The sequence below is a fragment of the Pyrus communis genome, chromosome 15 (genome assembly GCF_041283825.1).
Source record: "Pyrus communis isolate YQ-2024b chromosome 15, ASM4128382v1, whole genome shotgun sequence".
In the NCBI taxonomy this organism is placed as follows: domain Eukaryota; kingdom Viridiplantae; phylum Streptophyta; class Magnoliopsida; order Rosales; family Rosaceae; genus Pyrus; species Pyrus communis.
In genome coordinates, this window is record NC_142579.1 from 774,118 (window position 1) to 786,778 (window position 12,661).

The 12,661-nt window shown below is 35.8% G+C and overlaps 2 protein-coding genes and 1 long non-coding RNA gene across 4 annotated transcripts; 2 read left to right on the forward strand and 1 right to left on the reverse strand.

Moving 5' to 3' along the window:
* Window positions 1-326: 326 nt before the first annotated feature.
* LOC137713327 (elongation factor 1-gamma) lies at window positions 327-3,756 on the forward strand. Of its 2 annotated transcripts, none has more exons than XM_068452612.2 (8): window positions 327-421; window positions 552-597; window positions 1,431-1,580; window positions 1,666-1,726; window positions 1,801-1,853; window positions 1,997-2,098; window positions 2,568-3,075; window positions 3,177-3,756. In XM_068452612.2, exons 2-8 carry the CDS (start codon window positions 589-591, stop codon window positions 3,554-3,556), a joined length of 1,263 nt encoding a protein of 420 aa, XP_068308713.2. In that variant the 5' UTR covers window positions 327-421; window positions 552-588; the 3' UTR covers window positions 3,557-3,756. The 2 variants fall into 2 exon arrangements, with proteins under 2 accessions (XP_068308713.2, XP_068308718.2); XM_068452617.2 differs by having other exon boundaries at window positions 366-460.
* A 656-nt stretch (window positions 3,757-4,412) lies between these two features.
* LOC148690325 (uncharacterized) lies at window positions 4,413-5,904 on the reverse strand. The gene is made up of 2 exons (XR_015957094.1): window positions 5,331-5,904; window positions 4,413-5,006 (listed from the first exon to the last, which is right to left on the reverse strand). It is a non-coding gene; the product is annotated as an uncharacterized LOC148690325 (long non-coding RNA).
* Window positions 5,905-9,340: 3,436 nt separating this feature from the next.
* On the forward strand, window positions 9,341-11,757 carry LOC137713320 (uncharacterized). Its single transcript, XM_088685998.1, has 3 exons — window positions 9,341-9,516; window positions 10,430-10,691; window positions 11,483-11,757. The coding sequence occupies exons 1-2, from the start codon at window positions 9,441-9,443 to the stop codon at window positions 10,666-10,668; spliced, it is 315 nt and encodes a 104-aa protein (XP_088542124.1). The 5' UTR covers window positions 9,341-9,440; the 3' UTR covers window positions 10,669-10,691; window positions 11,483-11,757.
* Window positions 11,758-12,661: the final 904 nt, after the last annotated feature.

The following is a 12,661-nucleotide window of genomic DNA, read 5'->3' on the forward strand; positions in this document are numbered from 1 at the left end:
ACTTAGAATTTTTGGAATCAATACATAAGATTCAGATTATAAACTTGGAAATATTCGTATTCAATAATATTTGGTATGTAGTCCAATATCCGTGGATAATGCCCTTGCATCCCAAATACAAAACTCCCCCTGCTCTTAATAATAATAAATTAAAAATAAAAAAAATTGGAGTCGGATTGGAATGTTTAATGGCGGAATCGAAAATTTCAATTCAACTCCTGTGGGGATTGGGCCGAGCATAAAATGGATTAAAAATAACCAGACGGAGGGCTGAAAATGGGCCGGATGTAGCCTAAAGTGAAAAATGACCCGACCCGTAATCGCTTTAGTCATTTTTCAGTCGCAACAAAAACCCTAGCTATATCAGTATATCGTCTCTTGCTCCCTTACTTCTCTCTCGGAAGAACGCTCCGCCTCACAGGTCTCTCTCACTTTCTGTTTGTTTCTCGAGAAAATTGAGGTCAAAATTCTTCTCTTCGCATCTACCAATTTTTTTCCACTGTAATGCTGATAACAAAGTTTGGGTTTTTTATTGGCTTTGCATATTTCAGATCTAAAGTCTGAGCGAAACGTTTTTCTGGAACAGCCATGGCTCTGGTGAGTTTTAGTTTGTTTCTTCTGATCTTCCAATCTCAGTTCTCGTCTCCGATTGCACTGTAGTCCAATTCTTCTCATCGTTCACAGTTGTCGATTTGTGTTTCAATTGCATCTCAAAAGTTCGTAATTCAGTGATCGTATGCGTTTGGTTTGACCAATGGCGGGTGTAGATTTGGTTGATGATGATACAGTTCAATTTTAGATGTTCTTATACTGATCTGTTTTCGAAATTAGATTTGATTTTCGGGTTGACCTGATATTATTGATAAAATACCAGAAAACCCATTTGAACTTCAGCAATTTTTAGGGATTTGTTCTGCTTTAGTTCACTGACATCATGTTCGGATAAAGAAATTTAAGATTACTAAGGAATTTTAAAATGATGGTAATTGAAATGACGGGATTTTATTTTCTAGAATTTGTGAATTTTCTTATTTGGTTAACCTAAAAAAAACAATGGAATTGAATACAGAATTTGTTATTTTTAGCCTCTTAGATTCTCAATCATAGAAATTGGGAAATGACACCTATTTATATGGAATTTAAACTTGGGAATTGGAGGTCGCAAATTCCAAGTTTTTTTTCCACGCAGAAATTCTAAATTTCGATGTTTATGAATCCAAACAAAGGAATTGGTGCATGTCAATTTATAAATTTTGACTTTTACCCAAATTCCAAGTTTATTTTCGTCATCCAAACATAGTGAATGTTCAAACCTGTTTTAAGTTTTTTTTATATGATTCGTGGGTGTGATTTGGTTTCGACTATTATGTTATTGGCATCAATTTTGGTATCTTTGTTTACTAATAAGGTTGGTATTGTTTACTTTTCAGGTTTTGCACGCAGGGAAGACAAACAAAAATGGTTACAAGGTGCTCATTGCTGCAGAGTATACTGGTGTGAAAGTTGAACTTGCACCTAACTTTGAGATGGGTGTCTCAAACAAAACTCCTGAATATTTGAAGTTAAACCCTATTGGGAAGGTAGACTTTTGTTTTCTCATTATATACATGCTTAAGGAAATTTTGATTTGATTTTATGTATTAAAGAATCTATGTATAATTTCAGGTTCCGCTGTTGGTAACACCGGATGGTCCCATTTTTGAGAGTAACGCTATTGCTCGCTATGGTAAGACTATCAAATTATATTTATGCATTTTTATTGTTGTATTGGAAGTTAACTATGTTTTTGTGTTGCTTCAGTTGCACGCTTGAAAGCTGATAATCCTCTGTATGGTTCTTCTCTGATTGATTATGTAAGAAACTCTTATCCGTCTGTTATTTTTCCATGTGTAAACCTAAAGGCTTAAGTGCACCTCCCCTTTTCTGTTTCATCATTTTTCCTGGTCCTGGTGAAATAAGATTTTTGTTATGCTTACCATTGTATGTTATTCTTCAGGCCCATATCGAGCAATGGATTGATTTTGGAAGCATGGAGATTGATGCTAACATAAGCAAGTGGTACTATCCAAGACTGGGATATGGCGTGTACCTTCCTCCAGTGAGTTGCATAATCTTGATTCTTTGTCTTTTTATATTCCCAATTTAGGTAGCATTTTTTTTACGATTTGATTGCTTAAAGTGTGCTTATTTTGTTTATTCTTTTAGGAACCATGGAAATCGATCATTTATCATAGAGACAAGATTAGATATATATTTTGTTTAGTTAGTAGCGTCACATTGTGAAGATTAATGGAATATGATAAATTTTTTTAATACCAGTTGCACTCTTTTTAAGGCTAGTTACAACGGATCCTGTTAGTTGTTATGGTCAGATATACAATCATGTCAAATACATTGGTTGAAATGGTCAACACGAATTTGGTTGTGACACTTGACTAAAGTGAAATATATTATTCTTTCCCTGGTTTACAGTGCACAATCTATGTTGTTTATGATTCCCTCGTTCCTTCCAGCTACCTCGATGGTTCATTGGAGTCTTTATAACATTTTCTGTATATTCTAATTAGGCTGAGGAAGCTGCAATTTCTGCATTGAAGAGAGCACTAGGTGCCTTGAACACCCATATTGCTTCGAACACATACCTAGTTGGGCATTCTGTAACCCTTGCTGACATTGTTGTCGTATGCAATTTGTACGTGGGGTTCACTAAGGTCATGACTAAGAGCTTCACTTCAGAGTTTCCGCATGTTGAAAGATACTTCTGGACCCTGGTCAATCAACCGAACTTCAAAAAGGTACTGGGTGATGTCGAGCAGGCTGTTTCAGTTCAACCAGTTGTATCTGCAAAGAAGCCTGCCCAGCCTGCTAAAGGCAAGGTGAAGGAGGAGCCCAAGAAAGAAGCCAAAAAAGAGCCGGCAAAACCCAAAGCAGAAGCTGCTGAGGAAGTGGAAGAGGCTCCAAAGCCAAAACCCAAGAATCCTCTTGATCTGCTTCCCCCAAGTAAGATGGTTTTGGATGACTGGAAGAGACTGTACTCTAACACAAAGAGCAACTTCCGAGAGGTTGCTATTAAAGGTAATTATCCCAATGCTTGGTCTTTCTGGAATGTAGGAAGTCAAAAATACCAGTTGAGTTTGATAACTGTAAATTGATGCATACGCCTTTGTTTATTGCAGGATTCTGGGACATGTACGACCCTGAAGGATACTCTCTTTGGTTCTGTGAGTACAAGTACAATGATGAGAATACAGTTTCCTTTGTGACACTGAACAAGGTGGGTGGATTCCTTCAGCGGATGGATCTGGCCCGCAAGTATGCCTTTGGGAAGATGCTTGTGATTGGCTCAGAGGCACCATTCAAGGTGAAGGGGCTGTGGCTCTTCCGTGGGCAAGAAATTCCCAAATTCGTGATGGATGAGTGCTACGACATGGAGCTCTACAGCTGGACAAAGGTTGACATTTCAGATGAAAACCAAAAGGAGCGTGTCAACCAGATGATCGAAGACCAGGAGCCGTTCGAGGGAGAGGCTCTTTTGGACGCCAAGTGCTTCAAGTGAAAATGTCTAAATTCCTTCACCGGAAAGGGGTGTGTTTTTGGTCGGTCTGATCTTTTTTTGTTAGGGTTTCTTTCTGTGAGTGACCAAGTATAACTTATAATCCATGTTGTTGCAATTTAATTTTGGAGAATGGTTTAGACATAAAATTCCTTGTGATAGCGACATCTAATGCTCATTTTTATTGTGATTTGATTTCGTTACCTACCATTCAATTTTAATCTAAACGACGGGATCATGGGATCTAGTCATTGGATCGGTTTGCTCAAAGGCCACAAACTATTGAGGACCGCGATAATATGCCGAGTATGATACCAAATCTCTTTGTCAGAAAAGTTAAAATCCCGCTCATGGTGTGGGGTGGGGAGCAAATTTTGATAAAATAACCATTAGAATTGTTACACCGTCCGTCCCTTTGTCCGTCAAACTATCAAGTTAGCTACTGTTTTTGGGGCACTTGGTGGAGGATTTTTACTAACATGGACGCCAAATTGATTCGATAAGGTCAGTTTTCATGTTTTTCTATATATTGAAGTATGAGAATTTGTAAAAGACTTGCAAGTTAGTTGGTTAAGAGTTCTCACTTATTTAAGGTCTCGATTTTGTTTTCCCTCCATCAGTATCTTGTATGGAAAGAGTGAGTTCTCTCTTTTGGTTAACTCTTTATTTGTATGACATCTGTTAACAAATTAGATAGAAGTTAGAAGACTAAACCACTGCTGATGAGTCATTCTTAAACTATAGTATATTTCACCCTATTCTTAATTGGATTTTATATATGTTTTTGGGGAGAATGTTGATACTTTCTTTATGTTTAGATTATAGGTCAAGCGAAATCTGCTTTGCTCGAAAAGTGACGAAATGATGAAATTTTGAAGTGATTATAATTTTGGAGCAGAGCTTCACCCAATAGCACTCGCACAACAAAAGAAACAAATATAGAAAGAATTATAGTGATTAATTTTCTCTCTATACAAAGCTCAAAACAATTGCAACAACTACAACTTTGATGGGTGGTTGCTAACAAAATGGGGGCAGCAGCTCAGCTCTCTTCTCTTCTTGCAAATAGAGGTTGTCGGCAGCTTCTAATCTCTCCCTCTCTTTCTGCTTCAAAACCAAAAGGGCAGCAGCTTCTTGCAATATACCCTAGCCACAACAAATGGCTTTCACATGGGCCGGATAAAAAAAATGCCCCATAATTTGGCCATAATTCAACAGCAACTGCAGGGACTCCGACGCCAGGAAATGTAGAATCTCCACAACAATAAAATTAAGGGGTGGAAGTTGAATGCCCCGGGAATGAGTCTTTACAGGCTTCTATTGCTGGTCCAGACGGTCCTCGGTTCCTTTGAAGAAACCTCTGGTGCGTCAATGGAGATCCGAATAACTTCACCTCGCATTTCTCATGGCCAAAGCCAGGACCAACCGCACGCTCCATGGCTCTCCGCATTACCTGGAGTACAAGTTATGAAACATAAACATTGAATAAGAATTTCAATAGGGCTGCACTATCTACTATCTTTTCTTCTGTCTTCTTTGAATTCGACGAATAAGAACGCAGCCGTGAGTTTGCTATTGGATTGTACTTCTGTTAGTAAATTTATTCTCTTTAGATGCAGATTTGTACTCAACAGCTGAAGAATATATGGATCGAATGGTAAGAAACGTAGGTAAAGCATATGTATGCAATTACTTTGAGCTCTTTATACGCAGAATATATAGATTTGTACGTACTTTGAGATCTTTATATGGATAGAATTTCGATCGGATCACTCACCTTTGCATCAAATCCCCAATGAAGATGTAGGAACGATTCACTTTGGGGGGTCGGTCTTCGTCCTGTCCTGAAATGACTTTGGAACAGCTTCCTTAGGTAATAGATTGTCCCACATAGATGCATTGCTGCAACAGATTTTTTCGCACGTATAAACTGCAGCATAAATGTTCGTTCGAATGTTAAGACATTAAATACATATAATTCACTTCAAAGACATCAATCCCCGGAACAAGTAACCTGGCTAAAAGCCCCGCCCAAGTCAATCCGCCGATACCACTCCCAATGACTACAACATCAGACCCTTCCCTACTCCACAAGAAGTTCACTTCACTCGTATTCAAAAAAAACATTGAAACGGGAAGCAATTCAGTTTTTGCTCCAACTCCAGCTAGAGTGACCAAAATAATACATAGAGCTAAGAGCTAGCTAATGGCACATAAACTACTTGGATACAAAATTTACTAGTACTAGAGCAATCACTCATTCTATATCATGGAATGACACCCAAACTCAGCCAGAGTTCATCAACCGCATTGAGCATATGCATCCATTTGTTTGACACCAAGAAGCCAGTAAGTAATATAATTATTAGTGCAATTTAGAAACTAATCAGTAATCATAATATTATTTTAACATAAAATTATTTATTTATTAATCATGATCCGCGCCTAAAGAAGAGGACCTTGACCTACCGTCCAACCATATATTGGACGCACTACTGTACATGAATAATCATGACGTTGTATTGGAAAGCGATTGGCCTTATATGGACAACCCAATCAACGTAAGAAGTAATCAAACACCTTCAAATTCAAATATTTACAAATATGCTAATTAAATTATTGAACCTTTTTCAATTCTACTTTCAAAGACATGGCTTAAAAATCCGATTTGGAGATTACGGGATACTAAGGGCCCAACACGAAATAATTTAAAAACTCAGTACACTGACCTCAATAATTTGAGGACTTGCTATGCACTAATTCGATTTTAGGTATGCAGGTTAGGCTGTATGGCAAGTCCTCTAATTATTGGAGTGGATGTACTGAGTTTTTGAATAATTTTGTGTTGGGCCCTTAGTATCCTGTAATTACAATCCGAATTTTTAAGACATGTCTATGAAAGGAGAAATGAAAAATGTTTAAAAAATTTAATTAGCATATTAATAAATATTTGAATTTAAAGGTGTTTAGCTAGTTCTTACGTTGATTGGGTTGTCCACGTAAGGCCCGTTGCTTTCCAATACAACGTCATGATTCTTCATGTACAGTAAGTGCATATAGTCGTAGGTTAAGATCCTCTTCATTGGGCGCGCAAGAACCTTTGGGACACAACCCACATGATGTTGTGGGGATTAAAATCCAAATTCTGGTGTTCAAATGATACACAACTTGGAAGCACTGGGTGATGTTACTGACCAACAATCACCTAAATTGGCATCATGATTAATAATGATTAATTTTATGTTAAAAAGATATTATGAATTACTAATTAGTTTTTAAATTACACTAATAATTATGTTACTGGATTTTTGGTGTCGAACAACTGGACGCATATGCTCAATAAAGTTGACGAACTCTTGTTTGCCATCCTCATGTCTAAAATTAGATTAAATGCAAAAAAAGAGATTAAATCCAAAAAAAGATTACCGATTAGCTAGCAATTCTGATAATAAAAGAAAGTGAAAATCCACTTGTTACCTTAGCTACTTTAGAGTACTTTTAACCAAAATATCCTCTCTCGCCACTGAATACTCAGTATATTAGTATTTCTTTTCATTCAGAGTTCTTAGGTTCAATTCTCATCAAAGACGAATTTGTACCACATTATTACTAGTCCATTGTGAGGCTTAACCTACTCCCCCACCCCCTAAGTGAAAATACTATTGTTTGTTAAAAAAAATGACATCTTTCTCAAAAGTGGGAATCTGCTACCTATGTTTTTACACAATATTTATTGGAAATATATGCAAATAATATAAAGGAATTCAGTTAGGATCATTTCTTGTGAAATTAATGAATTCCAGATCGCAATCTCATTCCTACGAACCGTTGCATGAACATCGAACGTTGCCAAAAAGAGGATTTAGTTGCATCTAACCCAACTAGACTGCCTATAAACACAAGGATCAAACCATCGTAAATTAGTAGCCTCCTAATTCTAGGGCAAGATGATACCCTAGATGCTACACTATAAAAGAAAAAAGATTACTGAGAAGGGAGAGAATGAGAGCTTTCTTTCCTCTCTAGAGCTAAAGACAAATTGTTCTTCTTGGTGTGTTTTCTCCTTTCTCCAAAGCCTCATTATATAGCGGTTAGGAGGGAAAGAGAAAAAAGAAATGTGGGACAAAAGACTAAAAAACAAAATACCTTATTCTGAATCATTAATATTGGTGGTTTATATATTATAAATATCATATAAATTCTAAATGTTGTCCCAAAATTAACGTTAAACTGTGAGTCCATAGAGAGTTAGAGTCCATAAATAATCTCACTGAGAGATTCCATTTCTCATTACTACCTATTTCTTAGAATTTATGGGTGTGGAAACGCATCTTCCATGGCTTCCGATAAGTCTTCCATATGAATGTATTTACTGCTACTTCCCAGCACACGTCCGAGAGCCATGGATACATATCTACTTCAGAGAGTAAAATTGGAGACGGGAGAAGGATGAAAACAAAGGAGAGGGGAAGTGTGAACCTGCCCTAAAAAAGCTTTGGACATGTTTTTTGCAGAAGAGTTGTGGTCTGTACCTCTTTTGGGTTGGAATAATAATATTATTTGAATACAAAACTTAACACATTGTTGATATGAAAAATAAACGATATTTTAGAGTATTAAATAACCCACCACTTATAGGCCTTGATTGAACAACCGTTAAATGAGAGATCTAACTCATAAACATTGCAGCCTCACTCTTACTGATCATCTAAAATAAATTATTGTGTCGTTATATGTATTACTACATCAATTGAGTGATCCTCACCTTCTAAGTTTTCAACATGTCCTCGTTCTATGTAGGATTTGTTGGAGTATGAGTGTGATTCATACAGTTTGGTAATAATCCTTGTTGTCTCAAATTGCCATAAAGAAGTCTTAATATGTTTATGAGAGTTAATTCAACTTTTGTTTGGATTGAAACTCTGTGTTAATAAGTTTAAGAATAGAACTCGTATAAGGATTTGGTCTTGTATTCCTTGTAGGATTATTATAGGGTAATCCAGATTTTGTAAGTTCTTTCTTGTGCTAATATCGTTTGGTAGATTGTCTCCTATACTAATTATAATAGGAGAATCAGTTGGGGACATTCGATACATATAGGTGTGTGTATATATATGAACATTAGTCACTGCTCTTACAATATCTTTGTTTATCTCGTTCCAGAGACCTATTATTTAGAAAGCAATTGTGTTTTGCTAAAGAGGAGAAGGTTAATAGTTCCAAAGCTGCATTGGCTTCTTCTTCTACATCGAATTCTGCTGGTATGTTTTCTTCTTGTCCTTGCACTGCAAATTTGTTCTTGTGCTTCGTGATTTAATAGCATATCTATGATCTATAGACCGTGTTGAGTATTTGTCTTACAAGATCTTTTTGTACAATTGGAATCAAAACTCCATTTCTACCATGTAAACAAACTAGAGGAGAATACAAACAACCTTCTCACAATGACCATCATTTATAGTTTTTTACTTTAATTTTTACACTGCAACAGTCTAATTTGTAAAAGATCAACTATATAAAATAATCAACCAAATCAAAAATTGTTCTTTATCCTCTTGAATAACCGTTATATAATTATGAATTAAAATAAATTTTCGCGTAAATTATTTTCAAAATATGACCTAAAATAACCAGTTCGAATCATTTCACAACTAGAGATAGACTTCAAGTCAAGATAAAAAAGAATCGAACATTGTGCAACTAGTAATATGGAAAATACGTGGATCATACGGAAAGAAAACAACATTTTTGTTGTTATTCAAATTTAAAAAAATAAAATAAAAAAAAAAAAGAAGGAAAAAACACAAAAAGCGTGGTTGGTCAAAGGGGAGCGATCTCTCCAAACTTTGAGAGAGCGAAAGTTTCAGAGACGCAGAGTTTTGGAGAGATGAGTGAATTTTCTGGTTGCAGATCGCCGACTTTGTTTCTATTATTCGCTTCAATTTCTCTGCAATTCTTTCCAGGTTCAATTTCAAAATCATTATGCATCAATTATGTTGATATATATATATATATATATATATATATATATATATATATATATTTGTTTTGTATATCACAAAGCAAACGAATTTTACTTTATTTTATTGGATTATTTTGCTAGTATATTTGGTAATTGAATTATCTCTGTTTGTTGCTTTCTGGGTCCGTTTCAAATCACTTGTTTGGTTTCTGAGAAAAAGAAAGTTCCAAGTTTGTGTTTTTTCTGTTGTTAATTAGCTAAAAACCTACCTTAACCAAACCCAAGTTAGTCATTGTTTGTTTAATCTTGTCCTGATTTTGTTTCCCCGCAAAAGGAAATGCTTATGTTTAAATTTGAAATTTGAGATTAAGAAAAAAAAATCCGAATTTTGGTTTTCTTTTTGCAACATTGTCTTGTTATGTATACTTTCTTGTTGCCAACTTTGAAGTGGATTGTGTATCTGGGTTATCTGTTTTTATGGAATCCAAGTATCGTAGCTGGATTTTCGAATGTAATCGTAGCGGAAATCTGTGGTTGAGTGTAGTGTGGGTTAGAACCTTTGGAAAATGAACAAAAGAGAAAATGTACATATTTTGCAACATCTCACTCTCAAGTTTGAGTACTTGCTTTGGTAGCTGCAAATTAATTATGTTTTAAGATTCTTGGCGGTGAAGCATCCCTTAAGCATCGCATGATTTAATTGAAGTTCTAGTACTTTAAGTCTTGAAATTAGACCTTACGATAGACTAGATCCTTGCTTCTCATAGAACGCGCCTTTATGTGCCATGAGGGGATTAGATGAACAGATGAAGGAATGAGATGTGATGCTTCTTGATAATGTGATATGTATATGATTAATTTTTTTCTCATGTTACCACGATAAGATCTATTAACTTTTGGTCCTTTTCGTTCAGGCTTTTCTGATGATTCATCTAGTTCCAAAGATGGTAAAAAATCTGAGAGTCGTTCTACTTCCAGCCACACTGGGTCTACATTGGTCATCATATTCCTTGGACTTGTAGTAGTTGCGTTGTTCTCCTTTTTCCTTTTCAAGCTATGGCAAAAGAAGAAACGAGACGAACAGTATGCTCGCCTTTTGAAGTTGTTTGAAGAGGACGATGAGCTTGAGCTCGAACTCGGTCTTCGGGATTGATGTACTGTTCGTTTACATTCAAGGTGTGCCTCCAAGCCTTTTTTTCTTCTTCTTTTCAACGTGCAAACTATTATTTCCTTCTTTTGAAAATTGTTTTAGATTTTCTACTCTTTAATTAGTAGGGTGTCAGAATACTAAGAAACTACTTAGAGCATTTTAATTGAGAGATGCAAATTTACATTTGTACTTACAATTTCCAGCAAGATGGGTATTATTTTACAACCCCTTAAAATTCACCAATTGGAGGGCTTTCTGGCCAACAAGAACTGTAAAATGCACACCCCCCAAAACATTTTGCATCTTCCATTGGAGATGCTCTTAAAGATATCAAAATTGACATCAATCTTTTATAGGAACACCAACGGTATGGTGGGAATTCTAAAGATGTGTTTAGGGAAGAGTAAGAGTTATTAATAGTGTATTGTAAAAGGGAAAGACCACTTTGTGTACAGAAGCCTATATGGATCAATATAAAGTGAGATAATATCAGTTTCTAATCTTCCGTTGTTTTCATTTAGAAATCTAGACTCTGATGGTTTTTTGAGTATCATTTTCCTTTTTACTTGTGTTTTGAATCTTGATCATACTCTAATTTATGTAGATGATCTACCAAAATTTTTGCGAGCATTTTGACCAAAGAAAAAAATTGCGAGTATTTATCAAATCCTTGAGATATCCATCGCTTACTGTATCCTGGTTCAGTTTGGAAAGTCAGTCGGTTTATGGTATTTCTCCATATGGTTAGTTCTATCTATATGATTATTGGTTGATGAATTATTTCCTAATGAGGGAATTTTCTTCTTTGTTTTTGCAGGGTTGAATGGATTTTGTATTTGAAAAACTCTCTCCTAACCAAAATGGAAGTTTGGTGTCTGGGGTTGAGGTTAGATAATTTCTGTCAATTGTGACATTTGTAATCATATCTTCAAATGTAATCTTATCCTTTTATATTTCGTTTTGTTTTTGGGTATGATATCATACCATATTTGAGCTAAAGAAAGGATACTATTTCATATGGAACGCTGAGGTTCACAGTCAGTGTGTATAAATGACCTTGATTTTGAATTCACCTGCTTGATTGACATCAAAGTCTTAGTAAGTTGTCTGAATCTTGATATAATTTAAGCCAACGGTAAGTCTAGTAAGCCATTAGTGCCATCTGCATTCAATTAGTTACCTTTTGAAGGGTTCATTGTCGAGGTTATATGAAAATGACGGCAATACAATTTGCGGGGTCAGGCTGTCTTTCTCAATACAAAAAATATTGAGAACTTAGTCATCTGGATCTAGATAGTGGTATCGTTTCTAATGTTTCAAAGATACTTGTTTTCTTTTTGTCATTGTTTGATTTTCATGTTGATCTGCTTTTAGAAAAATTTGATATTACAAGATTTCGGGCAAATCTGTTTATCTTACAGGTGATTTGCCACTTACCAGCACAGTGGTAAGCTTTACGTGCGATCATTTCATGAGTTCCATGATGATCCCGTTTACTTGTAGGGGAAATCAGATACTAGGCAGGTTGGAGCCAAGTATTTATAACGTAGAGATATCTTTTTATTATTTTTGAATTATAACCGGCGCAGTTGTCCATGTTTTAGCAATGCATTCTGTGTGTTGTATCTGTTCTTCACCCAAAATTCGGGGCTTATGCTGCCTTTACTTTAGGAAAAGTAATTCAGTTGTGGTTCGTTCTTGAACTTTTTGAACGGTTTGTAGAATTTTGCTATTTTAGTTTGGGAGTGTGAGCTGTGAATGTCCATGTAGGACCTTCGAACCCGTAATTTCTGTTTTAGAACTCATATATGATTGTCTTGATGTTTCCTCCCGCTCACTCCAGTCTCTCCCTTTCTATGTCTTATGATCTTTAAGGTATCTCTAAACTTATATTGCCTTGTCTTTAAAGTAAAGATCGAAGAAGGTGCCGGAACCGTTAATTCAAAACCCTGTTTCTGTGACTGAACACTGCTTCCAACGATGCTTGATGAGCACC

What these genes read in the sequence shown, in the direction of transcription:
- LOC137713327 (XM_068452612.2), top strand. An exon ending in AGTTAAACCCTATTGGGAAG is followed by an intron (nt 1,581 to 1,665) that starts GTAGACTTTTGT and finishes GTATAATTTCAG; the next exon opens with GTTCCGCTGTTGGTAACACC. An exon ending in CCGAGAGGTTGCTATTAAAG is followed by an intron (nt 3,076 to 3,176) that starts GTAATTATCCCA and finishes TGTTTATTGCAG; the next exon opens with GATTCTGGGACATGTACGAC.
- LOC137713320 (XM_088685998.1), top strand. Translation starts at nt 9,441, where the DNA reads ATGAGTGAATTTTCTGGTTGCAGATCGCCGACTTTGTTTCTATTATTC. An exon ending in TTCTCTGCAATTCTTTCCAG is followed by an intron (nt 9,517 to 10,429) that starts GTTCAATTTCAA and finishes CTTTTCGTTCAG; the next exon opens with GCTTTTCTGATGATTCATCT.